This window comes from Pollicipes pollicipes, unplaced genomic scaffold, assembly GCF_011947565.3.
Source record: "Pollicipes pollicipes isolate AB1234 unplaced genomic scaffold, Ppol_2.1 Scaffold_2555;HRSCAF=2994_pilon_pilon_pilon, whole genome shotgun sequence".
NCBI classification, from domain to species: Eukaryota; Metazoa; Arthropoda; class Thecostraca; order Pollicipedomorpha; family Pollicipedidae; genus Pollicipes; species Pollicipes pollicipes.
In genome coordinates this window covers 18,092,844-18,120,482 of record NW_023596136.1, presented here as the reverse complement: position 1 = coordinate 18,120,482, position 27,639 = coordinate 18,092,844, and the positions used below count along the sequence as shown (strand labels likewise).

The 27,639-nt window shown below is 51.0% G+C and overlaps 1 protein-coding gene and 1 long non-coding RNA gene across 2 annotated transcripts; one reads left to right on the top strand and one right to left on the bottom strand.

Annotated features, from left to right (window-relative positions):
• Window positions 1-527: 527 nt before the first annotated feature.
• On the bottom strand, window positions 528-5,769 carry mRpS2 (mitochondrial ribosomal protein S2). Its single transcript, XM_037228884.1, has 4 exons — window positions 5,678-5,769; window positions 3,033-3,290; window positions 2,247-2,542; window positions 528-1,606 (listed from the first exon to the last, which is right to left on the bottom strand). The coding sequence occupies exons 2-4, from the start codon at window positions 3,214-3,216 to the stop codon at window positions 1,256-1,258; spliced, it is 831 nt and encodes a 276-aa protein (XP_037084779.1). The 5' UTR covers window positions 3,217-3,290; window positions 5,678-5,769; the 3' UTR covers window positions 528-1,255.
• Window positions 5,770-10,185: 4,416 nt separating this feature from the next.
• Window positions 10,186-26,981, top strand: LOC119111887 (uncharacterized). Its single transcript, XR_005095639.1, has 4 exons — window positions 10,186-10,497; window positions 19,702-19,882; window positions 24,329-24,671; window positions 26,355-26,981. It is a non-coding gene; the product is annotated as an uncharacterized LOC119111887 (long non-coding RNA).
• The last annotated feature ends 658 nt before the right edge of the window (window positions 26,982-27,639 follow it).

Below are 27,639 nucleotides of genomic sequence, written 5' to 3'. Positions count from 1 at the left end.
ACCCTCGCTGGGTGCCGAAGGGCTCCAACAGACGCTGGAGCTCGGACCAACGTAAATACCCGGCTCTGGCTTTGTCCCTGCTTGGGAAATGGGCCCTCAGACTCGTACCGCTACGGAGCAGACAATGCGTAACTGGTGGTGGATGATCAACATATAAGCCCTTATCGACTCAGTGGCCACTGACCAGCCCGCAGTCCCTGTAGCTGCCATTGGAGGGCCCGATCCTACGGGCCTGGGCTCCTCAATGCGACCTCCGACCGGTCCTTTGGTGCCCTCAAATCGGACCCGTAACCGTAGGCCCCGAACGGTCCGAGTCCCTCGGAACATGGGGGGGGGAGGGGGATGTGCCCCCCCTTGCCTGCGCTACTGGTGCGGAGGTTTGAAGCAGATTTCGGTGTAACCAGGTAATCCGCATAATTGATACCAGCGCCCGGTGGTGCGACCGGTAACATCGTTACTAGTTGGGGTGAATTCCTCCGCCCGTCGGCTCACTTACATTCTTCATATGGTTTCGAACCGAAACATAATTAAAAACGTCTTGCATATATGAGGAAGAATGCTGGGTTACATTAGATATCAATCGAGTTTATCCAGACTAATGTCATTGCCGTGCTGATTCGAACCCTGACTTGCCCCGCGTTGCCGTAATTGAAGTCAAAGGCGAACTCACAAGCCCGCAACCCAGGACGGCACAAAGGGTTCGCACGAAATACAGCAACGGTCTGTCTGACGGTCTGAGTGTTCTGGTCCAACAATCTGTGCTCGGCGAGCGGCCGAATCGAGAGTGTCTAAGCTGCGCTTCAGGTCTTCTTTGACAGGCCGGTCTAAGGCTATTCACATTTACTCGCACGCATATACCTGAATGTCATCTTGTGTATGCTACCTCTGGCATCGGCGTCCGACTACGGCAGTCAGACGCGCGCACGGTCTAAAATGACAACTGGAGGAAGCACACTTCCTTCCATTGACAAAGCACAGCATGGCCATCTTTTACCTCCCACGTAACTCATACTGCCGTAGGCACATCAGTACAGTCCGAGCTTCGTTTACACTACAGCGCGGTGTAACCAGTCTACACACACATACACGTCCGGGCCATGACATCGGATCTCCCACGCACCGAACCGCCGCACAAGCCCGCCGCACGCACCGTTTCCTAGCGCCCGTCAGACCGCACCTGCACGAGACAATCAGCGCAGTCGCACCGCCCACAGCTGAGGCGGCCGCCGTCGGCCAGCGGCGGCGGCGGCGCTCCTCACGCCGCCTCCGCCTGCGTGCGCTGGCTCTTGCCGCGGCGGACCGCCTCGGCGAACAGTCTGCAGTAGAGCCGCACGGCGGCGCCACTGTCGTCGTTGCCCGGCACCGGGTAGGTGACTAGCCGCGGGTCGCAGTTCGAGTCGACCACGCCCACAGTGGGAATGAGCATCTTGGCCGCGTGCTGGACGGCCACGTGCTGCTCGAGCACCGTGTCTAGCGTGTTGAGCAGCACGATCAGGTCGGGCAGGCGGGTCACGCCCCCAAACCGGGCCGTGGCGTCCGTGAACAAGCCCGGCGGCCAGTGGCGGCAGTGCGAGAACTCGCCGCACGCCATCGCTGTCTGCTCCACCTGAGGGCCGCCAATCGGGCTATTGGAAGTTGGTCATGGGCACAGGCTACGACGCTGAACAGCCAGGCGGGAACCGACGCAAGACAGCGCGAGCAATAAGCCCGAACACGAGCACGTTCTATTAAAGGGAATGTTTCACACTTTAATATATTGAGGCAAGCATCATATATGATGAAAGGTTACTGATGACCGCTGGTATATTTCTAGTGGAAACCACTTCTCTAGACAACACAATTTCTCCGCTTAGTAAATATGCTCCTCGATACGTCATTGTTTGATTTCACGGATGCTTGCATCGCCGGAAGAACCTGTGCTATTTGGAAAGAACCACCTGCCACTGGATCAACACGGCGCAGACACTAGCATCAGAGCCGCCAGCAGCCTACCTGCCTATAGCTGAAATTTGTCTGATCCGTGACTTTTCCAGCTCGACACATTCAACTAGAACAAACTAGAAACGGCCAGGCGAGATAGCCTCCAGGGCGCACGATTGGGATATGACTTTCGACAACATTCACTTGTTTGGTTTTCAGCTTCTCACCCCAAGGCTCTCGCGGCCAGACTCGCACGTCACTACCAGCAAACATAAGAGCCGCCGCCAACCTGCCGAGACCAGCCCGTGCCCTGCGACAGCACTCACCAAGTGCACGTGCTGCGGCGCGCGGGAGACGAACATGATGATGCCGCCTCGGTGGGCGATGTGCGCCGTGAAGTTGAGCGCGTCCCGCAGCAGCTCGGCCGTCCGCTCCAGGTCGAACACGCACACCCCGAGTCGCGAGCCCACCAGGAACTCGGCCATGTACGGGTTCAGCGAGCCTTCCTTGTGCCCCAGGTGGACGCGCGCCTCCATCAGCTCCGGCACGGACACCAGCTGGCGCACGCCGAACAGGTCCGGGTGCCGCAGCGGGTCCGTCTCGGCCGGGTCCGCGGCGGCGTCTGCCAAAGCGGACCGCCACCACGGCCAGTCAGCACGCGCTCGCTCCGGGCACGAGGGCGCATGCACGACCCCTTTCGCAAGCTACCGGTGGCGCGCGAGACGTGCTGCCGATGAACCACTGAAGTTCTGGTGAATGACACGTCAGTGAAGGGCCCTACACCCAACTCTGTCAGTGAGAAACGGCGGTCAGTGGCCATCAGGACGATGACACACTTGTTCGTAAAAATGCTAGATGTTTATCGCAGTACATTTGAATGAAATGATCAAAGATTCATTCGGCGCGTTTTGTCAACCAGATGTACAGACTGCACTAGAATCACCTCTCTGTTGCAAAAATTGCTTGGCACGCACTTATCAAGGCCAACAAGAGAAAAACAAAAACCAAAAGCAAAGTAGTCACTGAAAGACTTCTGAACATCTCTGACAAACAACCCAGACTGAAACCTTCCCTCAGAGTGAGAACAAGGCACCATTCCCATTCCGGCTGACCTGGGTCGACGTGCGCCTCAGGTCGCGGCTTGAGCGTGGCCCAGGTGCCGAGCGGGCCGGCCGGCGTCGGCAGGTGGAGCTCCTTGTCGGAGCGGTGGCGGCGGGCCGGGGGCGGCAGCGGCCGCGCCGGCAGCAGGCGGCCGGCGGCCGAGCACAGCCGCCAGGCGGACCTGCACAGACGCATCGCTGCTCCCGAGCCCAGGCGCTGCTCCCTCGCCTGCGCGCGCTGCCTGCCGCTGTGGGGCTCAACAGCAGACTCTGCGGGAAAGGAGGTGACACATGCTGAGACAATCTTCTCAGGACACGCAGAAGCCATGTCTGGTTGATGACATGAAAATCAGGACTTTGGAGTCTGAGCCATTCATCTGTTCTGGCATCACTGAAGGAAGTACAAAGGCTGATGCTGCTATTCTCAGCTGTGTCTGCTTTTGATGATGTATGTGATTCAGGGGTTGTACCTCATATTTTGAGTTCTGAGGGTGAGAATTTTCAGGAGACCTGCTGGGCAGTGCCATATTCAGAAGGAGAGGGGGGGGGGGGGGGGGGGCTCAAAATGTGTGGTTCATAATGTGAACAGGAGTTCATAATGTGTACCAAGAGCCTCCCAACCCAGACAAGAGACCTTCTCAGCATAACATTTGGGCCTCCAGATCTAGATCATGAGCTACTCAAATAATAGATGTGGCCTCATGATCCAAGAACTGGCCAGTCAGGCAGAAAATGGTCTTCTGAGCCTAATTTGTTTTCCTACAGCTAAGCTATGCAGGCCTCCTTAATCTGAGCTTTGGTAATCTACAGGTGACTGCAAAGCCTATAGTACAGGCAAAAGGGGTCTCCCAGACATTTGAGGAGGCAAATACATACTTTTCTCTCCCCCTGCCCCTCCTCTCTGCTTCACCATCCCTGATATGCTTTGTGTAGGGATACTACATATTTTGTTCACAGGAGCTCCATATAAAAGCCACCTCCGTGGTCTTGGGGAAAGATGCTGGACTCGTAAGCGGCACTGGGTACGAGTCCTAGAGTGGGCACATTGTTTGACCCCACTGAAACGGAAAGGCCAGCTGGCAACTGGCCAACAAGGGTCTGGCGAAAGGGCAGAGGCAAAATTAGCTGTTGAACTGGACGGCACGGTTGGGTGGTGGGTTTGGGGTACACTGCAACAAGCTATGCTTAGCAGGTACTCTGGATCCGAAATCACCCTTACAAACCATTTGGAATAAATTTTAAATAAATAATAAAAAAGGTGATGCCACCAAATGGCTTATGTGGGCCATGGCTGGATGGCCAAATTACCCACCATGCAGTCAAGGTATGCAAACATGTTTTTCCTACCCCTAAAATTTCTGGACACCCTGGGAGCCATGATGCAATGGGGTACACGCAACAAGCTATGCTTAGCAGGTACTCTGAATCTGAAATCACCCTTACAAACCATTTGGAATAAATTTTAAATAAATAATAAAAAAGGTGATGCCACCAAATGGCTTATGTGGGCCATGGCTGGATGGCCAAATTACCCACCATGCAGTCAAGGTATGCAAACATGTTTTTCCTACCCCTAAAATTTCTGGACACCCTGGGAGCCATGATGAGTGTAGTGTTCATTCATGGCCAACTCCAATGGTGCCATCGGAAGGCTTAGCCATGCCAAATGGTGATATAAAAGTTGAAATGATGGAGGGTTCAAAAAATGTCACATGGCCAGGAATGACTGTATTGCAGAAGGCTGCTATAACAACTGAGGAAAGGCCTAAATAATGTACTGCCTTTACAAGGTTCAGAGCCAAGATGTGGAAGAAAACCAAAGTCACAACCAAAAGCAGGCCACACACAAAGCCAGATCAAAAGAAAATTATGGAAAATGTTTGCAATGGTTCAATAAACACTGAAGTATAAAAACATTAGAAAATTACTTATGAAGTGGTTGCATACCATGGATCCAAACTAAAACTACCTCAGTCATTCAATCAGACCTTTTTTGAAGTGACAAGTCAATAAAAGCTTGATCAACAATAACATACCATCAGCAAACTAGTAATGCTAGGTGGCAAAACCAGCAAGCATATCATGGTTATTATTGGAGAGAACATGTTCCAGGTGAGTGAAAAACTGAATTCCCTTAAACCCTTTTCAAAAGTCTTTAGATGACTTGTGACAGGAAGTAAAAGCCAGTGTTGCACATACTTATCAAGCTAAGCTGCCCCCCCCCCCCCCACACTAAAATTCTGGCAGCACCCAGATTAAAAAACACATATTATGCCAAACATATCTGCAATAACAGTAACATCAGAGCCCAGACAAAATTTTAGTGCACACATGTGCCAAATCTAAAGTCTGAAACAAAACATTTTTCATGAAAAAACAGTGTGAAGTTTTCAGTATGATTTGACTAGTCCTAAATTTGGCGCATCCACGCACAAAGTTCAGCTTAACAATGTCACGTACGCGCCAGGCGCAGTACGTATATTTTTGCCGGCTGGGCTACGTCTCCATGTCGAGGATTTACACTCCAAACATTACCTCTGCAAGAGTTGAAGGCAACCCTCACCCACAGCAGAATAAGGCGAACTCACTACCTACCCATAGCCCCAAACCCTTTGATAACCTGATTATCTGAGTGACAAAACAAAGGAGATACATACCCCCAAAACATCCAGGCCCAGCCCCCTACCTCTTCCAAGCGTAACTTGCCACAGCGTGGACGACAGTCCCAATCACAGCAGCCACAACGTGGATAGCGCCGCTTTAAGTACATAAGTTGTATTTTTGGGCACCGTTTTCAACGGCTACCAAATTGTGTACCTCACCACCGATTCCATTATTTCCACCAACACGAACATTTTCACCACCAATGTAACGGAGTTCCTAACCATAATGTGTACTTAAACCAACAAACATCCGAAAGACATGTCCAGAAAAATATTGTCAACCATATCTGCGGTGGTTTCACCGGGCAGGTGAAACTTATCACCAGGCATAGAGGGAAATCAAAATTGTACCAGAAGTACCAATGCTTGTACCAAAGTATTCAACCCACCAACAAGAACGAACCACGGCCTAAATTTAAACCGATCTCATAGGTGGATCCTGGGGGGCGGGGGGGGGGGGCACGGGGCCGTGGCCCCCCCAAAAAAAACAACTCAGAGCATGTTTTGGCCCCCAAAAATCATTCCCAGAACTTCATAAAAGTCTCGTCGACTTACCGTCTCTTTAACTTTGAAAGTGCAGCATCAAGCATTTCTGTTGACTTAAAAGTAATTATGTTACAAGCTTTGTAAACATGCATACTGTACATAGAAGATTCAAAAGTATTTCGGTGCTTGAATGGTGTCCCTACTAGGTACTCGAGAGAGGCACCATGCACTGGATCTCGGATCCCACACTAGCCAGCTGGCGACGAACGGTTGGTCCCACCCCCCTAAAACTCCAGGCTAGATCCGCCCCTGACCGATCTGGCATCAACTTGCGAGCGTTTTGGGACGCAACTGTCATTATTCACTAAAAAGCTTCGTTTTGAGCGCAAGCCGCTGACTAGCATTGAGTTTCGCACATACCTAAATATCCAGGGGCGCAGCCAGCAGGTGTGGGGAGAGGGAGCGCAGGGGATATATCCTCCCGCTAGCCCCTGCGTGCCCTTCGTGGAGGCCCGAATGGCTGGCTGGGGGCAAAGGCCCGGCTTTTAAATGTCGGCCAAATGGACTCGTTGCGCCTGTCGGTGGTCCCCGGGACGACAAAGGCGTCTATGTAAGTCCGAGACGACCAATGCTGACCATTTGGCTTTGAGTCGGCATGGACCTTGCGAGCCATTTACGAAGCAGGAACGAGGCCGGTGTCCGCGATTGCTGCTGAAGGCCTCCTGCGTTGACCGGGCCTCTGGAATGAGGTGGCTCCCTGTATCAAGGCACAGAATGCTTAACAGGGAGGTCTTTGTCGGCAACGGGCTTCAGGTCGACCAGAGGCACATTTTTCCGAGGAGGGACAGGACGGGACCCTGAATGTCAAAGAGCCACTTGCATTGGTCGAGGTCTGCTTGCCTGACGTGGGGTGAAAATACGAAAAATGGCAATGGAAATGGTCCACATTGAGACAAAGGGAGGGTCTGGTCAATCACGGGCTCTACTACCGGTCAGGGGCGCTTCATAGCCCCTGGCCATAGCCCTAAAACGGACCCGGGCCTCGTTTAAGCCGGAGGCTCAATAGCCCTAACTGCGGTCCATTCTACGATCCATATTGTCACAACGGTCTTTAAAACCCTTCTGATTCGAAGATTTTTAAAGTTTTTCCAGGGCCACTTACAGCCCTGTTGAACACCTGAGCGACTCGGCGGAGGTGTCCGCCAGATGAAAGAGACGTCATAGAGGCATGGAGACATCTGATAATATTTTTACAAAAATAAGTAAGAATAAGATTAATGTCTCCTTACTTATTTATTATTCTTTAAAGAATCAGTTGAAACAAAAACGCACAAAGATTTATTCACATAAGAATTACACTTTTGCTAAGGCAAAGAGTAAAGCGAACAAAACTGATGAAAATGAACACCACCACTTACAATAACCACGGCCGCATGAGGGGACAGCGGAAATTAAGTGTTGAGCGTAGGTTCAGCGCGATAATCACCCGGCCCGGCAGCGTGACAGAGCCACGGTCCCACTTGCATGGTGCCGGTGAAGAGGTCCCTGGGTGAAATGACTATGTCAAGCTGAAATGTGCCGTACGGCTTGCAACATTAATGACGTCGTGTTAAATTCACGTCCTGCAACATCTCATTTGTCACACTAAATCTTGTGCTGACTTATTATGGCTTCAGCCGTAAATGTACTCCTGTTGACATCCCCATTTGTTTATATTCAGTTTTTACATCGGGATCGTTTGCTTATAGATGTTTGTTGGCGTTACCTGCGGTATTGCCGGGGTCTTCGGCTCGACCGCAGGTGAGCGTCCGAGCGGGGTGTCCCCCCGGCGGTGTTGCAGTGGTGCTGAGTTCACGCTGGGTCGGTTGCAGGTGTGCGTCCGAGCAGCGTGACCTCCACGGGGATGACGGAGTGTCAGAATGCTACTGGCTTTTGTATTAGTATCTTGCTCCTCCGGGTTAACGTCATCGGCCCTATCCTTCTCCATGTTATCAACACCTGCCCACCTCCTGCGCTTTTTCCTGATTCCTGGAAACACACCTCGGTTCATCCTATTTATTTATATTTTCGAATCCGGCGATCCAAATGCCGTCTTATTTCCACCGTTCCTATCATGGCTAATATTGTCTAGCGCGCGGTGCAGCGCCAGGTGTTCACATACACGTCCGATAATCATCTTCTGTCATGATCCCAACATGGTTTCCGTCCCCTCCATTCCACGGAGACTGCCCTACTCACCGTGACTGACCTCATCGTTTCCAACATGGATCGTTGGATCGTCCAACAAGGGCACCTTTCACTCCTGTGCCTTCTGGGTCTCAGTAAATGTTTCGATATTGTTCCATTCAAATCATTGTTCCGCCGTGCGTGTAACTCACATTAGCCGCACTGCATTTGCAAACAATATTTGCAGTGGGTGGCTTCACGAGAGTTCAAAACGTGTTAACATGATCTCAAACAGTCTCGAGCTCAACTCAAGCAGCCACCGTCAGAAACAATTGGAACCATTTCCAGGGCATCGATACTGAAAGAACGCCAAAACCGCTCGGAAAAAACGACCATGCTGTAATAGTTGGTTAAACACAAGTCAGCTATGCCTAACGGGCGTAGATTGCGCAAATTTTAAGAGGACACACATTACCTTCTTCTAATGAAATCCGCCGATTTTCAAATGACAATTGGGGTATTTTTCTTGGCAGAACGGGTCATCCGAGGTCACCGAGATGTCAGCCCTTCAGCCTCTCACGGAGAACGCACGGGACCGAGCCGATGATGACAGCGATAAAGGTGACCTCGCTGTCGTCGTCGATCTTTCGGGGGCCCTCCACACTGGTCTTGGGTACTTCTGATTTGAATATGGGGCCCTACGCTCTCGTCAGGACCCCTTCTGAAAACCTGCTCTGGCACACTTGATCGTTCGGGTGTCATCTACACTGGGTCCTGAGTACTTCCTGGTTGAATGGAGCGTCCTACGCTTTTGTCGGGCTTACTCATCTGTTGGCCTGCTTGGGCACACTGGATCATTTCAGGGCTTTCCTTTCTGTATCTTGAGTATTTCTTATTTGAATGGATGACCCTAAGTTCTTGTCGTGGCCCCATCTACCACACTGCTTGGACCAATGGGGGTTCCAGAGGAGGGGAGACACGGAACCGTGCTCCTCTCTTGTGCCATGATGGGAACCATTGGCTCTGAAAGAGCTCACGACCAGGCGAACGGACGCAGCTTTCAAACGCAAAACACAACACAATTGCACGTCTTTGGGCCTCCAGCCCGTGAAGCCCGCGAGCAGACAGACTCGTTACGCCGTCTAGAGGCATTACCCCATTGCCGAGGCCCTATATGCCTGCTTGCCGAGTCAATCCGATCGCTAAGGAGCCAATCGCGTTGCCTTTGATGTCTACATTTTGTCGCAGGGCCCTACGGCGCTGTTGGGGCGCTATCTGCTAACATGCCTGAGCCCTCTTGATCGATAGGGGCCCTCCACGTATTCTTCCCCTTTGCCCGAAAGGCTTTATACTTTTTTCTTGAGGCTCTGTATAGCGGGGTACCCTCAGTTGCTCAGGGGCCCCTCATATTGGTCTCGGGTTCTTTCTACTTGCTCAGAGGGCCTTGTGCTGTTGTTGGGGCCAATATAAGGTAAAGCACTGAGCCACTCCATGCTCAGGGGCCCTCTACATTGTCTGGGACTTTTCTCTTTTTATTTCGTTCCTGGAAGACCCTTTACTCACATCGTGCAAACTGGTTCTAACGGAGCGCATATCAAAGGCAGTGGGAAGCCACGCCCGGCACGGGTTACATTCGCTCGTCCTGCCACAGATGACAAGGCATACCTCACTTCCAAGCCATAAGAAACACGCGGCAGAGACGCTGCATCCCTGCTCAACGCTTAAGCCAAGCTTTGAAGCAGTTAAACTGCACCAAATGTGATATTTGCACTACGATGTAGTGGCAAACCGGCGGCACAGCGGCGGCGGAATCGGAAAGCTCCAGTGATGTCATCACCCTGCACTGAGCAGCTCCGGGTTCCGCCAATGAGAAATCCATGACAACCCCTTGCATCAGTCGATGATACATGTGCCAGAGGTTGTGTTGCCGACCAATTTAAACGTGTAGAAAAAGGACTATGGCCCCTGCAAATGACGTGCAGGATAGCAGCAAGTTCTGCCTCAAATGGGATGGATTCCATAGCAATATAACGTCAATGTTTGAGACCTTGCGGCAGGACGAAGAACTTGTAGACATCACAATATGCTGTGAAGGTCGCAAGATTGGAGCTCACAAGATAATACTGTCTGCTGCCAGTCCATATTTTAGGGATCTGCTCAAGGTATTGGTTTGCAATTTTCTGATCAGCAAACCATGGCAGGCCTTGACAAGGTCTTGTTGGGGCTTATGTGAAGCATCTTCTAATTTGGGGCAGCTTGTCAAAATGTTTGGGCAGAGAATATGGAATTTGGCTTCTGAGGGTAGCATAATGTATCCTGTGATGTACAACTTGGGCATGACTGTTGTAAATTTAAAAAAGCCAACTGATGGCAAACCATCCTTTGGTGGTCAGTAAAGTTAACAAATTCTACACCTTATGAGGTGCTTTTTATTATATTCAGGACTAGATTCACCATCATCTGTGCCCCAAGCATCTTGTTGGCATGCTTGCCATGGTTTGCAGACTGGGCACTTGGTTTACTCTCAATGTTGGTGATAAGAAGCCATACCTTGGGGGCCCCTGGTTTTAATTTCATAGTCCTGCTTAATGCTAAGGGACTCACAGGGGCAGGACATATGTACACTTAAGGTGTAATGATGTTTGTGAGACTGGGTGAACAAATCAGGAAACAGATCATTCATTTGGGAACTTGAGGAATGGGCAGCATGACCTGAAAATACTATTCTGTTTGAGTAAACATGAAAACTAGTTGTCCTTTGGACAAGTTTCATTGTACAAATACATGAAAAGCTGGGAAGTGGATATGTTCTCCCCAGCTGCCAGTGGTTGCACCCATGTTTGCCTTCCCTTGAGACATGCCTTGGTTTATAACAACCTTCAGTTGTGAATCCAATGCAACAGATCAATGTCAACAATCCATGCAATTATTGTTTGGCCCTCTGTATCAAGTTGTTTTGGTCGCATTGATTGATGATACTAAATGTTTTCTGTCAGAAGTATAGGGAGTTCTTGCAGCATAAAGGAAAATTGGCAGAAAAGAAGGTACCAAATATTCTTGGAGATTGCCAGAGCTTTATATATTTCATCATAATTAGTTCATTGTAGACCCAAGCTTGTAAGCACTTTGGATTAAAGCACTACTGTGATAATACAGATCCTTTTCTGTGCCCACTGGCATCAGGTTCATGGGAAAGCCAAAACTTTGAAAAAGATTAAATCCATGCCTTTTGTATGGATCAATTCTGGCTTCAGACCAGTGTAATAAAAGCAGGAAGCAGTGCTTGTTGTGTAAGCCCTAGTCCCTGCCACCCAGTCATGCACCAGGAAAATTTGGTAGGAAAAGTTAAGCATGCTGCATTGCTTGGCATTGTCTGTCCTGCCCTCTGATGCTTTGCTGGTTGTGTCAAGCACAACAGCTGCCATGGGCCACAAGTCACCTGTCAAAGGCAAAAAGCTAGCATCTGAAGTGACTTTGATCCACCCAGTTATGGGTGGTTGGATGAGAAGGTAAGCACTCTTACCAAACATGCTATTAGGATATGGAATGGTCAGGTGGCAACTGGCCAAAGAGTCATCTTGCACTGGGGCAGCCATTCTGTAACACATTTTAGCAGATGTAGTAGCTTGAAACACTTTACAGCCTGCAAATTTTTTACAGACTTGTCTGACAAAAAGGCTGAAACAAGGGAGATCAGTTGAAATTGATGTGCTTAACTAAGAACATGAATGCTTGTTACAGGACGTGTGTGGTGGGTATTCTTAGCAGCTATTAAAGTGTCTGGCTAGACACAGAGCGAAATGGCTAAACTGTTTGTATCATCGCAAAACTTCAAACATGATAAAAAGCCTCTCAATTTTTCTTGATGCCACATACCCTAAGCACCAGTCTCATCTCCTTTTTCTCCAATCCTGTCTGAATAAAATGTCATCAGAACTTGTGATGCCTTGTAGCCTGCATTGCAAGCTTTGCAATCATCTCACTCGTACATTTGCGAGCAACCCATCGTCGTAGATGGAGATAAGTCAATGCTCAGCATGCATGTTAGTGTAAATAGTTTTAATGTTTAAATATAATATAATTTATGCCTGTGACTACTAACCCTCGCCTTGGTTTGGTTTGTCATCATTCTTAAACACGAACGGATAGAAGAGGAGAGCGATGTTTGGTACGACTCCTGACGTCGGTGACCGGATGGGGATGTTTGGTGCGACTGCGCCTGACGCCGGTGATTGCATGGGGATGTTTGGTGCGACCGCGCCTGACGTCGGTGATTGCATGGGGGATGTTTTATGCTACTCGGCCGGATGTCTGTGACTGCAGGGGAGTTCGTTATTGATGTGCAAATGGATGTTTGGTTCTTCCTTAAATTCGCTGAAAGATTGCATGACAGTAGATAATGCACTACTAAGCCACATGGTTCTTCTGGGACCGGGACGTTTTCCAGTTATAGGCAGTCCCCCCGAAGGCAACTTATTGACCAAAATGACGCTGCTACCAGCCTGGCAAGACAGACACGAAACTGAAGATAAATGGCCTCTAATGTAGTTCGAAAATTGAAATATTTTTCGCGCATCTGCGGTTTTTGGGATGCCTGCAAAACGCAATTGGGATCTTTCGTCATCTCAACGTACAGAGTGGAAAGAAAAACATGTCTTGATTACGCCTGCCCACGCATAATGATCATGAATCACATCAGTAAGCGTGTTGATGACAAATGTTCAGCTAACCGTGGGTTTTTTATCATGTATCGTAAGCACATTGCCACCGCTCTGGGAACTCCTTGCATCACGTGCTCAAAGTGGGCAGAGGTCGGTGCGCTTTACCACCTCAGATAACTGGCACACGTGCCAGGTGTGATTTTGTGCACCACCTAGCCGATGGGCCTCTTCAGATCACCGAAGCTCCGATGGCTCTTCCGGTAGACACTGCATTTCGAGAACCCACATATGTACAAATGTAGAGGGTGATCCAGTGAGGAAATCCGGGGACATCCGGAGAGTGAGCGGCTGTCAGTCTTTCGGCTGATGATGCCGGCGCCAAAATTGTCCACTGGCCACGTCAGGGTCATGTTTGATGTGTGGGAAGTCGCCCGTCATGCTGGAGCTAGATGTTCTTCTTTTTGCTCTGGATTGTTGATCTCGTTGTTTCCAGAAGCGCTCCAGCATGCTGATGCGCCGCTCCTGCACACTGGAAGAAAGAGCGCGATGAGTCCACTGTAGCTCTAGTGTGGCCTCATCGCGCTCTAGCGCGCCGCGCTGTCATCTTTCAGCTCTGCGGCGGACTCTCCAGCACGTCGCCTCGCAATTTCGAGGCCCAAACTGGGCAGTTTCGAGTGTTGCGTGGCCCATTCCTATTCGGGTCGAAGTGGGCCCGTCGCTGACCCAGATGCAGTATGGAAACTCGGGATCGGTTTCGGCCTCGGTGTTCAGGCGATTGACAAATGTCATCCGCTGCTATTTATCCCTCTGATATATGAGAGCCTTGACACCGTTGGTCCACTGACACGCCCGGGTATGGAGGTCTAAACTAATGACCAGGGACGCAATGAATGGCCTTTGGGTACCACAGTCCAGTGACCAGTAGTGCATCATGGGGAAGGACAGGAACAAATACTGCTCCACCGACGGGCGCTCCCGCGTGGTATGTTGGCGCTTGGTCACGCCATCGAAGGCCTCGAAGCTGTCATTTGTGCTCGGTGAGGTAAAATTCTGCCCGTCCGATAACACACAGAATTGGTGCGTATGGGTTAAGGAAAAGTGCCTGTAAACGTTCTGCCATTCTCTGATGACCACTCAGCCCTCCACTACTCCAGCATCAGTGCCTCAAACCAGCGCAGCTCATCAGCAGCTCAGCACGGCTGCAAATTTGCCATGTCCTGCGAGGCAGTTGTGCGAACGAGGTCTGGCACACACGGATACGCGAGTCCCCCGCCTTATTCGCATGGAACCGACAGGAGCGCCGAAGAGCCTGCGGAACTACTGCTTGCACGGCATAGGATAAGACCTCACAGCAATCTGCCACAACCGCACAAGGACCGAAGGGGGAATTCGTTTGCCGTTGCACGGCCTTCTTCAGGCACAGCAGCAATGTTGCAGTCATCGGAGGTTTTCGAGCTTATCACAGAGTACGGCACTTGGAAAAAATTGTCCCGTGGATCAGTCAGCGCGGTGATAACACCGAACGTCCACTTCATTTGCGCATATAAATGGCGTCTGCGTGAACAGCATCATTATTTATGCCAGGCGGCCCAGCTTGTGGGAGGTGAACTGCGCCCAAAACTGTCCCCTGTCCGCATCAGACATCTGGTCGATGACGTGCGGCTCGTCATCATCGGCAAGTCACAAGAGTTCGTTTGATATCACTGGCTCAAAAACTGAGGACACAGCAGTATACTTGTTGGAACAGCTAGTCAACAGCTTTCTTGGCAGCTGGCTTCAGACCATACGGCCTGTCGACACTAACATCGGATGCAGCTTGATTCATAGCTATGAATCTTCTTCAGGATGTGACTGTTCCACTCCATTCTGAAAACTGTGTGGCAGTGGATGGATATGCGGTATAAGTATTATGCATTAATATGAAAGTAACGTACCTTCCACTAATGATGACCTGCGTCCTGATGTGCATGGATGTACATCAGTCGATATCCAAAATTACGTCACGCATTTGGGGCAATTCCCTCCCCTCCACACTTCTCCGGGCTGTACTGATTGCCATGGTTACCCTGCCATAGGCACTAGTACTTATGCTGTACCTAAAAACCCTCCATCTCCGTGAGTAACATGATGTATGGACAGCCGCTCAGCAGCATGAGGTGTCCATCACACTGGATGCGCTTTTAGGAGACTGGCCAAAGATCTGGCACAAGTGATTTGTTTTTGTAACGATGCTATATCAAAGGTAGAAGCAGCTTTATTTAGCGGAAAAGCATGCCACAACTGCGATAATATGACTTCTAGGAACTTTCTATTCCGGCTCCTTTCCTTAACATGTCAGTCAGCAATAAGATAAACGTGTCCTTCGTCAGCAGGGGATGGGGGACGGTATCCCGAACTTTTGGGAGTTAAACATACTTCGTATGCATTTCTTCCTACACAAACCTGTGGGAGGAAATGCATGCAACATATCGTCATACCTTCAACTTATGACCCGTGGTGGGGCCCATGACCCTTGACCCATGCGCTGAGCATTGGACAGTCCAGTACCAGAGACAGTAATGATGCATTAGAATACTCTGGAAAAGTACATCTTACTGAGTTAAACATAGGCTTGCTCACCGATAGCACGTAAGCGGTTGTCTTACTGCTCAGATACAGTGCCATCAGCTAACGAGCACATGCTAGGTTTCAGCACTTCTAGCATGCCTTATCACGATTGGCTGTTTTTTGTTATGCATTCTGCATAGGTGCACCCAGCTTCTGCTCCTGAACCGATTAAGCCCAGAACTGCACTTTTGTCTTCCAGGTCGGACTGCACCTGCGTCCAGTCAACCCCTGACCCCGCTGCCTTCTGGTGCTAGTTCATTGTTGATCTCGTTGATGGTCTCACGAAAGTTGGTGGGGGTCATGCTGAAATTCACTCGAGCCGCAGCCATCAGAGTCTTCCATACCCTCATTCCGGGCACTTGGCCCATACTCATTAGTCCTCCACAGACCTGCAAACACTCAGTCTTCCTGTGGCCCCAAAATTTGAAGCAAAAATTCGAACTTTGTATTCTACTGACTACAGCGTCCTCACAACGCACATGGAGAATCGCAATCGCCCTGGAATCGCAGTTTCGTCCGCAGCGATTCGCAAAAGACGCTATGCGCTGCGCCAGATTTTATACCAAAATAATACCACTTTTCCTGGTTGTGGCGTAATATCAACTAGCATTAGTGGTCATGTCCCGTATTTGGTCAGTGAAATACTTTTTTTTCGCTGCAAAATGCATGAACGTGGATGACGTTGTCCCGGGCATGGTCAGATTATTAAGGGAAGTTTCCTACATTTGTATGTGGTTTTGAAATGAAATAGCCATCTTGAATAGCGTTCGGTGCAGCTCACAGCCATATCCTTTTGAGGCCTAAAGTATTATGATTTCCGAGCTTCAAAGTCGGGAAGATGTGCAGACTATTTCAATGTCATCTAGGAATTTTATACCAAAATAATGCGACTTTTCCTGTTTGTGGCATACTGTTAAATGACATTAATAGAAATAAGCATCATAGAACTAACAACAATCGTACTACAACTAACAGTCATAAAAAGTTATACAAACGTGGTCATCGCGCAGGCTGTTTTCTGCTCATGATCAAAGGACAGTATGGCCGCTCATACTTTCGTGTTAGTGGTGATCGGGCACAAATAGTCCGATCTTCGGAAGGTTATTGGCTAGGAGTCAGATTTCGCTGCTGAATTTGTATTTCGAAGACGAACGTGAACACGCGGGTTTTGCTGCGCCGCTGCGGCATTTCCTAAGCCGTTCTAGCGGCTTTGCACATGCCCACCTTTACCATACCAATGATAATATTTGACAATCAGTTCCTGGAATAAGTGACACTTTTTGCTGGACTTTGGATCCAACGGAATTTTTGATTGCAAAGCATGAATTAAAAGAAAAGTACCGTGCATGTCGCATGAAGTAAGTGTTAGGAATATAGCACTGCATGCAAGGGTCGAAACGCGGTATTTGCATCCACAATAGTCCTCGATAAGCTCAGGTAGGAGAATCTTGACCCCATGACGGTTTCGACAACCTATCGTGATTTGTTATCACTAATATCACGCAAACTGGCAATTACTGCGTAGCGTATGCCAAATAATCCATCTAAAGTTTGCCCATGTCTTGTACCAAGACACTCAAATCCTCAAACAAATCCCATCTGTACCACATGCTCAACCGCCACCGCAGCCGCCAGGAAGAGAATGGCTCGCGAATAATTGCGCATTGCGATGTATGCCTTAGATCTGGCTGGCAGTTGATGCCAGGTAACCCAGGCGTCACTAACCCATCCCATGGCGTAACCAAACGATGAAGTGAAGTGCGTTCTTTGATAAGTGATTCCCGTTATTTGGAGAAGTTTTTTAGCCGTAAGAGCACACCAATCGTTACAAGTGAACTTTTTCCATTATATCTGCCGCTGGCCTCAATATCTTCAAATGTGCTACATTCTCTTGAAGGAATATGCTTGTTTAGGTTCAGTGTTGCCGAAGTCTGGTTTGTATATTTTCAAAATTTAGCGGATTTGTCCGGTACTTGCTTTGAAATCCGTCATGTGGTGCACTATACAGGATTTGGTGCAGTTTGATCGGTGTAGAATATGAAAAGATGGGAGCCATTCGTGCCCTTCCCTCGGGGCCTTGATTGTCGGCCTGAAAGCTCGTCGGGACCTAGGGGAGGATGGGGGGGGGGGGGGGGGGGGGAGCGCATACGTTCCGTTTGTAAGTTCCCACCGCCTTGCTGATTGCAGTCTGCGTGCGTGGCACCCGCACTGTAGATATTTAGGGAGGATGTGGACCGGTGGAACATGAGCGCAAGGTTCACCTGCCTCTGCGTTACTCAGGCTTTCACATCAGCCTCCATCCACCTGGTGTCCATGGGCATGAAGACCACTAGTCGCTGAATAGCCCTGCCGGGAGTAGCTCTCCCGACTCCTCCCCTCCCGCAGCTGGGATTCTAACCCCAGCAACTTTCGGCCAGATTGAACCATTTGTTGTGTTTTGGCCACATAAGATAGCTCCCAAAGGGAAAACGTCCGCAGAAGGGGCGAAGTTTCGCATTATGGGTCTGGGATGAGGAACGGGGCTGAGCGGTAGAAAAATGCCGCAATCTTCCATCATACGCCAACATCTCTAACGGCAGCGTTTCTGTGTTCTGCCAAGATTGCCAAGATTTGACTTACTCTTTATCTCTCAAAGATAGGAGGGGGCTGTAGCCCAAGTGGGGGAGGGGAAGCCGCTCCTCACACTGAAAAGTAACCGATATATCTGGAGGGCCAGATGAAAACCAGACGAACCGAGTACGATTCTCCACGGTGCTGTCCTCCCTACCAGGGTGGCAGGCGGCACCACCCAGCCTCAGCAGCTGGATGCGTCGTAAAGCTCCAATGACGATAAGATGTGTGGACTCAAGTAGCATTTACGTCGTGGTTGCGCCGTTACGTCCATGCCCATATCCAACCACCTGGGATGGCAAAAGACCCGCAACACGATCGAGGAGCCCCAAACCGAGATGCCATTACCAAGATCAGTACATTCGCTGGCACTGAAACGCACCTGCGCAGTTTAGGGTCAGTGAACGGGATGTCGATTGGTATCCAGATATGTGAGAAACTGAAAGCATTGTTCGGCGCACAGATACAATACTTATTTGTTTCGATCAGTGCCCTAGATAGCAGAAGCATGCATAATGCATGAACACCTGCAGTTTGACTTAAAGGCTATCATAAAGCCTTTCAGGGGTTATTGCGATAAGCTCCGCGCGTATGTCAGCAGGCCAATTTGTACTGACAATTGTCGCGACGCGGCATTTATCTTGCGTATTCCGTCGTTAATGCGAGTGGGCGTCGCTTATTATTGGCTTTACCATATTCGGTTAAACGGGTTTTTACTATGTTTCGTATATTGCTATTGTCCGAGACAAGTTTTCTATGATGTACGATTTCTTGCCGACTTACGTGAATGCTGCCTAGGTTCTATGTTTTCAAATGCGTAAAGAAACCAAGCACGAGGGGGCCAGCACTGAAACATTTTTTTTTGCCATCTGGGCTTGTGCGTTTGGGTAGCCAATGGGTACCCTCCACACAGGTCAGAGCCAGTCTTTAAGTGGTTAAAATTTCGGAACTAACGGATCTTGCGAAGTTCCTAATGCTAATTATAATCCATGAATTTGTGGCTCCACAACTTCCTTTATTATTTGATTCAATATATAAGCTCTCTTAATTAAACTAAATTCATATGAGGTGAATAAAACATTTAGGTCGCTCATTCTCAAATCGCAATAATAGGCCATTGACAGCACTGTGAGACAATGCCATGAGTTCATATTTATCCTACGCTGTGAGACGATTCATGATTTCATATTTCTCGAGAATACCTGCTTTCTCCGGATCAACAGCTATCGTTAAGAGTGCCATCCGCAAGCATTTCTTTAACATATATGAACGTAACTTACATATCATACGAGCCTTCATGAAACTGGCTTATATGCGCTTCGCGCTGCAACATGCGTAAACTCCGAAGTTAGTAGATTCGTATTTCGTAGCTGATTCAAAGATAACTTATCGTGATTGGCGTCTTTCATTGGTGAAATTGCACCCAGGCTAATGGTAATTTGTCACACCGTATTTTACCCTCGCCGCGGTGTGGTGCTGCTTTTGCAGGAGAACCCATGCCAGCACCCGGTGTTCTTCCTGCGTGACACGCGCTGCACGGACATGGCGGCCATCATCGAGTTTGTGTACCGCGGCAACGTGAACGTCTCGCAGGCTCAGCTAGCCAGCTTCATCCAGACGGCGGAGCTGCTGCAGATCCGAGGTCTCAGCGGCGACAAGCGATAAACAGGTCGGAGCTCAGGAGTGTGGGGAGAGGGGGGGGGGGAAGAGGGGACTCGAGGCGCTCAAGCCAGGTGGGGATGCTGGAGGGCGATCCTCAGGCAGTATTACGGACGCCGACGTATGAATTGACCTGGCAATGGCAAAGCGGGAGGTGGGACTGTGACTCATGATTGCAGTCAGGAAAGTGGAGGTGTTCATAATGTCCAAGGTACAGCATAATCAGAGAACTCAGTGTCCGAAGTACACTGTCTAAAATGAGAAGTTCGGCCAAAATCGTGCAGAGGGAGGGTGTTCATAATGTGTCCAAATTGTGACGCACACACACACACACACACGCACAAAGTCCACGAAGTGTCGACTATATCCAAAGTGCGCAGTATCCATAGTACGCAATGTCCAAAGCGCACCATATCCGCAATATCCAAAGTACACGATATCCAAAGAACATAATGTCTTAAGTACACAATGTCCAATGTGCGTAATGTTCAGATTACACAACATCCAGAATGCACAATGAGCGGGACGTGACTGGCAGGATTGGATCTGACAGGACTGGCAGCAGCCAGTTGAAACCATTTCTGCCAGTCGATTTTTGCCGGATAAACCCAGTTATCAAACACTACTGGAGCCCAAAACTGTGATGTGATGGGGCAGATAAACTGAAAACTGAAAAAACGGTGATGGGGCAGATATCCGAACGGCCACACCGATGAGGAACCAGCGGCGATGTAAATGACACAACCGAAGACGCAGGGGTTACGCACAGAGTAGGTCAACAGGACCTGGGGAGGGGGGGTAGGAGAGGAGAGGAGAGGAGAGGAGAGGAGAGGAGAGGAGAGGAGAGGAGAGGAGAGGAGAGGAGAGGAGAGGAGAGGAGAGGAGAGGAGGAGAGGAGAGGAGAGGAGAGGAGAGGAGAGGAGAGGAGAGGAGAGGAGAGGAGAGGGGAGGAGAGGGATGGAGATGGGATGGGATGGGATGGGATGGATGGGATGGGATGGGATGGGATGGGATGGGATGGGATGGGATGGGATGGGATGGGATGGGATGGGAGGGGAGGGGAGCTTCCCATCGAGGAGCCAGGGCGAGGACAGATGTGTCACCGCTGTAAATATAAGAATAAAGCAGTGGAAAGAGCGATAACCAACCACTGAGGGGACAGAATGGTCACATCTGGGAGGTAGGGGGGATGCAGACAAATGGACCAGGACCGAGGAGCCAGTGGTGGAAAACAGACGGGCCAAACAAAAGCATCACAGGGTGAGGTGCACAAAGAGAACGCCACAGAGGGGCCAGAAGTGTGGATGTATGACTGACATCCCATAAAACATCGAAGAGGCAAAGTGTGGGTCTATAACTAATGCCCCATCAAACACAGCATCACTACTGAAGAGCCAAGGATGTAGCCGACAGAGATGGATGGGTGACGGGGAGGGGGGATTCGATGGTCTGGGGGGGGGGGGGACAAATAGAAGGTTCAGCACCGATAATCCGGGCGTGAAACCAACAGGGTTCCACCACCAAACAGAGGCGAGGCGCAGATGGAGGAATCACCACAGGGGAGCAATGTATCAAGTGCACGAAGGAGCAACAATCGAGGAGTAGCCGGGTGTGAGGCAGACGGTGGGGTTGGCACAGAATAGTCAGAAGTGAGGCAACGAAGAAAGATACCATAATGGGGGGGGGGGGGGGCAGGAATGATACAGAGGGTCACCTCTGCAGTGTTAGGCAGGCCGTGGGTTCATTGCCCAGGGTCCAGGGGTGATGCAGACGGGTATCCCACCGGGGTCAGTGAGATGGGTGGCCCCTGCTGGCCAGGGGCCACCCATCCGGCGACCATCGGCGGTACCTCTACACCGGACGGTGGCAGCTGCCGGCGCACAATAGCGGCGCTCCTGCAACACAATGGAGGAACGCCTGTTTGCAGTCGTCTTTCACTAAACGACATTGGTTACAAACTAATACTGGCCTACTATGTGAAGTTATCCCAGGGCTGGGCCCTGTTCTCCGTTCCGGGCCCAATTCTGATCCTGAACCTGGCCCCACCCAGGTCTCCGGCCCTGGCCCCGGCCCCGGCCCCGGCCCCGGCCCCGGCCCCGGCCCCGGCCCCGGCCCCGGCCCCGGCCCCGGCCCCGGCCCCGGCCCCGGCCCGGCCCGGCCCCAGCCCCAGGCTCAGGCCCAAATCAGCCCAGCCCAGCCCTGCAGGTCTGGGTGGGGTAAGGGTGACAAGCACCTTGGTAGGATAGCTGAGGTCACGGTGGAGCAAGGCTGACGCACCTTTGCAGTGCCAGGTCACTTCATGACCTATGCGCTAACCTTCATGTCCCACGCGCAATCCTCCCAGGTTCACGCAAATTCCAGCGTAACTATAACAACTTGCTTTAAACTGACCCACGAAGTATTGAAGCAATTACCAGATATGATGAAAGAAGCACGTAACTATTGGTATATTTCTTACCCGGAAAAGACTGTGCTAGACAGTACGATTTCTGCTAAGTAAATATGCTTACCAATGCGTCATGGTTTGATGACGTCAGCGTACCTTGCACAACATTGATTGAGAGCCAGTTGACGGCCCTTTTATCCGGGAAATCGTGCTCACGAGCGCCAGATACGAACTCCTCGATAATAATATGTTCCTTTGCCTTGATCGTCGCGTGGCTCATAGAATAGCAGGATGTGAATGACGTTATTATAGCGTCGTGAATGCCAAGGCGACTTTGAAATACCCTCCCCGAAATACTCTCAGCATTATCGCGGTCATGTTACTCAGAAACTAGACGGGCATGGATGAGCACAGCACCGAAAGGTCTTGAAGATGGCTATTTCAGTTCAAAACCCATATAAATGTGGAACACTCCCTTTAAGGTAGGCCATTGTGACAGGACATCACAGGGCAAAGCAGGGCACGGTACTGCAGCGCAGGAGGGTGCAGTCTCAAGTACGTGCTGAACAGGATTGCAACCATTGAACAACTGTGAAGGCAAATGGAATGTGACATGTAACGAGAAGCGAATAATTCTGTAGAAATTATGACAATGACAACGTCAAAAAGTTAGCGCGCTTGCGCCCGCACCTGAACAGTGCAGTTTGAGAGAAGTCGTCCTTGTTTCTGCTTAAACATTCTCAGCACATGAGAGAAAGTGGTGTTTGGTGATGTCACTGGAACCTTGCCAATTTGTTGTCCAGACATGTTGCTGTAGAACAAAATAAACTTCGTCTAATATTTGGTAACGGTACCACTTTGAATATCTAGTCTTATGGCGAAAAGGATTGGCAGGTCTCAAAAATGGGCATTATTGCTGACTTAAGGCAAATTCTGAATGTGCTCACAATTTTTGCTGAGTGCCCAAAGTGCAGCTCAGCTCCATAGCTTGCACTGAGTCCAACAGCTTGAGCATAGGATAATCATGCAAACTTCTGAGACATATGAGCAGCAAAGAAAACAATATGAATGATACCATTGCTATCCCCAGATATTTCCAACTCTTGATTCCTATATCCAAGGGTGTCGTTAAAAAGCAGGACGAAATGGAAATAACGATGTGAATAAATGCCAAACTAATGGCAGTGACACTTGACACTTGGGAATCACTGAGAGGTTACCACAGACTGGGAACCAACTGATTTTGAAAGCTACATTTCAGCAACGCATGCTGATTGCCAGATTGTTTCATTACAGTGCGAGCTACAGCGATTGGCAGCCTTGTTCCCGCCGTCTGATCCCGTCGTGAGAAATGAATCCGTTCCTATGCAACCAACCGGCTGCAGGCGTCAAGTCGTCGTTAAATGAATCCGTTCCTATGCAACCAACCGGCTGCAGGCGTCAAGCCGTCGTTAAATGAATCCGTTCCTATGCAACCAACCGGCTGCAGGCGTCAAGTCGTCGTTAAATGAATCCGTTCCTATGCAACCAACCGGCTGCAGGCGTCAAGCCGTCGTTAAATGAATCCGTTCCTATGCAACCAACCGGCTGCAGGCGTCAAGTCGTCGTTAAATGAATCCGTTCCTATGCAACCAACCGGCTGCAGGCGTCAAGTCGTCGTTAAGGTCTCGGCTGTATGCGCGGGGCCGACGCGGGCAGCAGCGCCACTGCCTGCCAATAAGGGCAACGACGCCCATCCTGGTGGTTGCCTTAGGAACTATTTTGGACATGCTGCTCCCTGGACATTAAGCGCACGGGCATTGTGCTTCTGGGACATTGTATACATTGGGAATTCTGTACTGTCATGACGAACACCTTCACTTTGGACTAGTTTTGGAGGCATTTCTCATTTTGGGCATCGTGTCCTTTGGACGTTATGATAAGGTCCCGAGGAAGCCAAAAGTCAGCAACAGTGTCAAACGAAGCTACTGATGACATCACCACCATGCCAGCATGGACAGAATATGAATCTGTACCGTGCTGCTCCGGGTGACTTCTAGTCTCATGTCCAGGTGTGCCGCGATTTTCCAGGAATGCTGCGAGAAGTCCAGCGCCGAGCCGGTGCGGTCGGAGACGACCTCGAGCGGCGCCGCTTCAGCCAGGTTGGCGGCGCAGCCCGACGGGCCGCGGTACCGGCCGCCGCCGGCCACGCCCCACTCTCCGCGGCCCGCGCCGGCCAAGCGGCGCCGCGTCACCACGCCGCCGCCACGGCCATCGCCGCCGGAGCGAGCCGACTCTGGCGGTGGCGAGCCAGTGGCCGACGCGGCGCAAGTGAAGCTGGAGAAGGTGGAGGTGCGAGAGGATGGACAGCTAGACGCTGTGCCGTACCACCCGGCTCCCTCCGACCTCGAGCAGGTCCTCCTTCCTGCCAGAGGTGAATACAAGACTTTGCCCATTACCTAATGTTATTGGTCAGATTTGTCGGGGGAACTGTGTTTGTTGCGCTCGCAGTCAACTGGCCGCGGGGGCGTGATCTTTTGGCTTGGGAGCCGTGCTCAGTGCGAAGTCGCGCAGTCGTACTTGCATCGCGCGGCGCTCTTTATGAACTGTTTGCGGCATATCACGCTGCTGCACCGCGTGGTGCGTGGGTGTACCGGTGTGCAAAGCCCCCACCTGTCTGAGACCGTTAGGTATCCACATCTTAAGTATGCTGCGCAGTTCAGGCTGTCTTTTGGTGACGCGTAGCTGTCGTATCTTCGACGGATGCTCAGCGCCCAGAGAGCCGGCAGACTAGCCTGCAATGCAGTGGTTGGTCTGCTCTGTTTAGCGCGCTACATGACACTTCGCTACATGCCATTTCGCGGGGATTGCGTCTTCAACAAGTTCGGGACACATTTCGCATCAACGTGCAAACGTTCTGTGGCTTGTCTGATTTTCACACCGCGTGGGGCAAATAAGTTGAAGGGACCTTAATTCCGCTCACCTTCCGCGTAGGCGCGCGTGGGGCGCTGTAAGGCTGGACATATAACACCTGTGGGCATGTTGTTGGTGTTGCGAGGTGTTGTTGGGCGTAGCTGCTGCTGTGCGGCTGTTCAGAGTATATCGCGGCAGACGTTCCGTCCCGTCCCCAGCGAGGATTTGCTGATCCCTCGGGGGGTTATCGGTGCCGCTGTCCGTCACCACGCCAGTGCACCTGGCCGAACTGATCGCGACATAGCAGGCTGCTGCAGCCGCCCCGGCACGCAATCAGCCACCATGTCGGCACAAACCACAGTGTTAGTGGACAACATCGCGGCTCTAATAAACACAATCGAAGGCCACTACCTGGCTGCCCCGGGCCATCCTCATGTTGGCGGCCAGGCAGTGCAACTTGCACCGAATCGCCTCGCAATTGAACCCGGCAGGCGTCCTGTCCCACCGAGTGAACGGTTCACGGTGTCCTCCAGTGCTCGGCTGCGGCCGGCTCCAAGTACCATCGCCACCTACATTGTACTGATGTTGCGTTTGCGTAGGGAGTGGTGTTGAGTGGATACCGCATGGTGGACATCGGTGTGTCCATCATACGGGGTCCCTTAGTGTCTCCCACTGCGTTCGTAGTACCGTCGGGTCCGAGGGTCCTGAGGGTCACTTCGGGCCTGGGCCCAAAAGCCCCAATGTCACGCCATCGTCCCTAGTACCGTCAGGTCTTAGAAGCTGGGTGCGTCGTAAAGCCCAATGGCACGTCCTTAGTATCCCACACTTTGTCCCTAGGACGGTTAGGCCCGCAGCGACCCTTGGTCCTAGGATCCCAGGAGCCATCTGTCCCTCGAACGCCAGGGACCTTCAGTTATGGCTGTTCCGGGTTTGCTCAAGTCAACATGTATTTGAACCGCGAAGGCTCGTTCATCCTATGCAGTATTTTCAAGTGCCTATTGCAGACACCAAATCTAGGGTTCCCGTGCCTCATCGGCGGTCAGAAGGAAAAAATGCATGGGCGAAATAATATAGTCTTAGATGACTTTGCATGCAGGTAGTCCTTCTGCCCTCTGTTATGGGTGCACCACAGTGGTCCTTGCCTGCAGCGGGCGCCGAACTAGCTCCCCAGGATCTGATCTCACGGCTGCGTGCTCTGTTCCAGGCGCGCCGCCCGCCCGTGGCACGTTCCAGTGCCCGGTCTGCCTTCAGAAGTATTCAAGCCTGGCGTCATTACATAACCACATCAGCCTGCACCGCGGCAACACAGTCTGCCACATCTGCGGTCAGACGTGCAGCACCACTAGCAACCGCAACCGCCACATGGCCAACAAGCACGCCTTCTTCGCCGGCGGGTGGAGGAGCGCGAGCGACGGTGGCGGAGGCGCGACACGCTGCCCTGTCGGCGCTGGAGAAGCAACGGTCGACCCGGCGGAAGGAGCTAGTGGCGCGGGAGGAGTGGGTGGGGCACATAGCCACCACTGAGAGGGTGACGGCGTAACAGTGGAAGATTTGGCGAGGCGTCGTTTTCCAGAGGTTTCCAGTCGCTGCCAGGCATAGCTCATCGCGACAGTGGACCAGCCGCACCCCGATTTCTGCAGTTGTAATGGCTGCTCAGCTCGAGAATACATTTGACGCTGTAAGTAGCACGGAGTTATTTCGTCTGCATAAGATTGTGCCGACCGCTACAACAGCCTAAAATCAACACTCCATTTTAAGTTTGTCAACCCATGCAAGTAAGCGCATACACCGAATTGACAAAAACTACAATGCACATTTCATTTCGGGCATGTATTTTCAACCTGAATGAGTTTTCGCCCACAACACTTCCGTTAATGTGCAAGCACACAATTGAACTTTCGGATAAGCCCACTCGCGAACCGTGTTGAGCCTGACTGCGCGCGCGCACACACACACACACACACACACACACACACACACACACACACACACACACCCACGCACGCACGCACGCACGCACGCACGCACGCACGCACGCACGCACGCACGCACGCACGCACGCACGCACGCACGCACGCACATTCTGATATATTCTCTGAATCGAGGACAAGCGATTTGCACCAACTAGCAGACTGCCGATCCAGCCATGGTGTAAAATGATGGAAAGAAACAAATGTGATATTTTTGGAATGCTCGTTATTTGCTGATCACGATGGCAACAGCTAATAAAAGAGTAGTACCAAGATTGTTGTGCTTGAATAATGCTCCTTTACAAGGACCGTGGCGGAGATAACGTAACTGTGTTGTCATCGTGTTTAAACTTTTATTACGATGTGAACCCCCCCCCCCCCCCCCCCCCCCAGCAGCGACGGTGTGCGGCCTCGGTTGAAAGACACGCGGGGCGACGATGCATGGCTGGAAATGTGGAGATCGGGAGTCTGCCCCCTGCCGAACATGAAGCACCCTAGGGTTCAAAGCGAGGGGTCCGG

Coding starts and splice junctions, on each gene's coding strand:
- mRpS2 (XM_037228884.1), bottom strand. CDS start 3,216: ATGCGTCTGTGCAGGTCCGCCTGGCGGCTGTGCTCGGCCGCCGGCCGC. Junction 2,543..3,032: donor TGAGGCGCACGTCGACCCAG/GTCAGCCGGAAT, acceptor CCGCTTTGGCAG/ACGCCGCCGCGGACCCGGCC. Junction 1,607..2,246: donor CGCCGCAGCACGTGCACTTG/GTGAGTGCTGTC, acceptor GGCGGCCCTCAG/GTGGAGCAGACAGCGATGGC.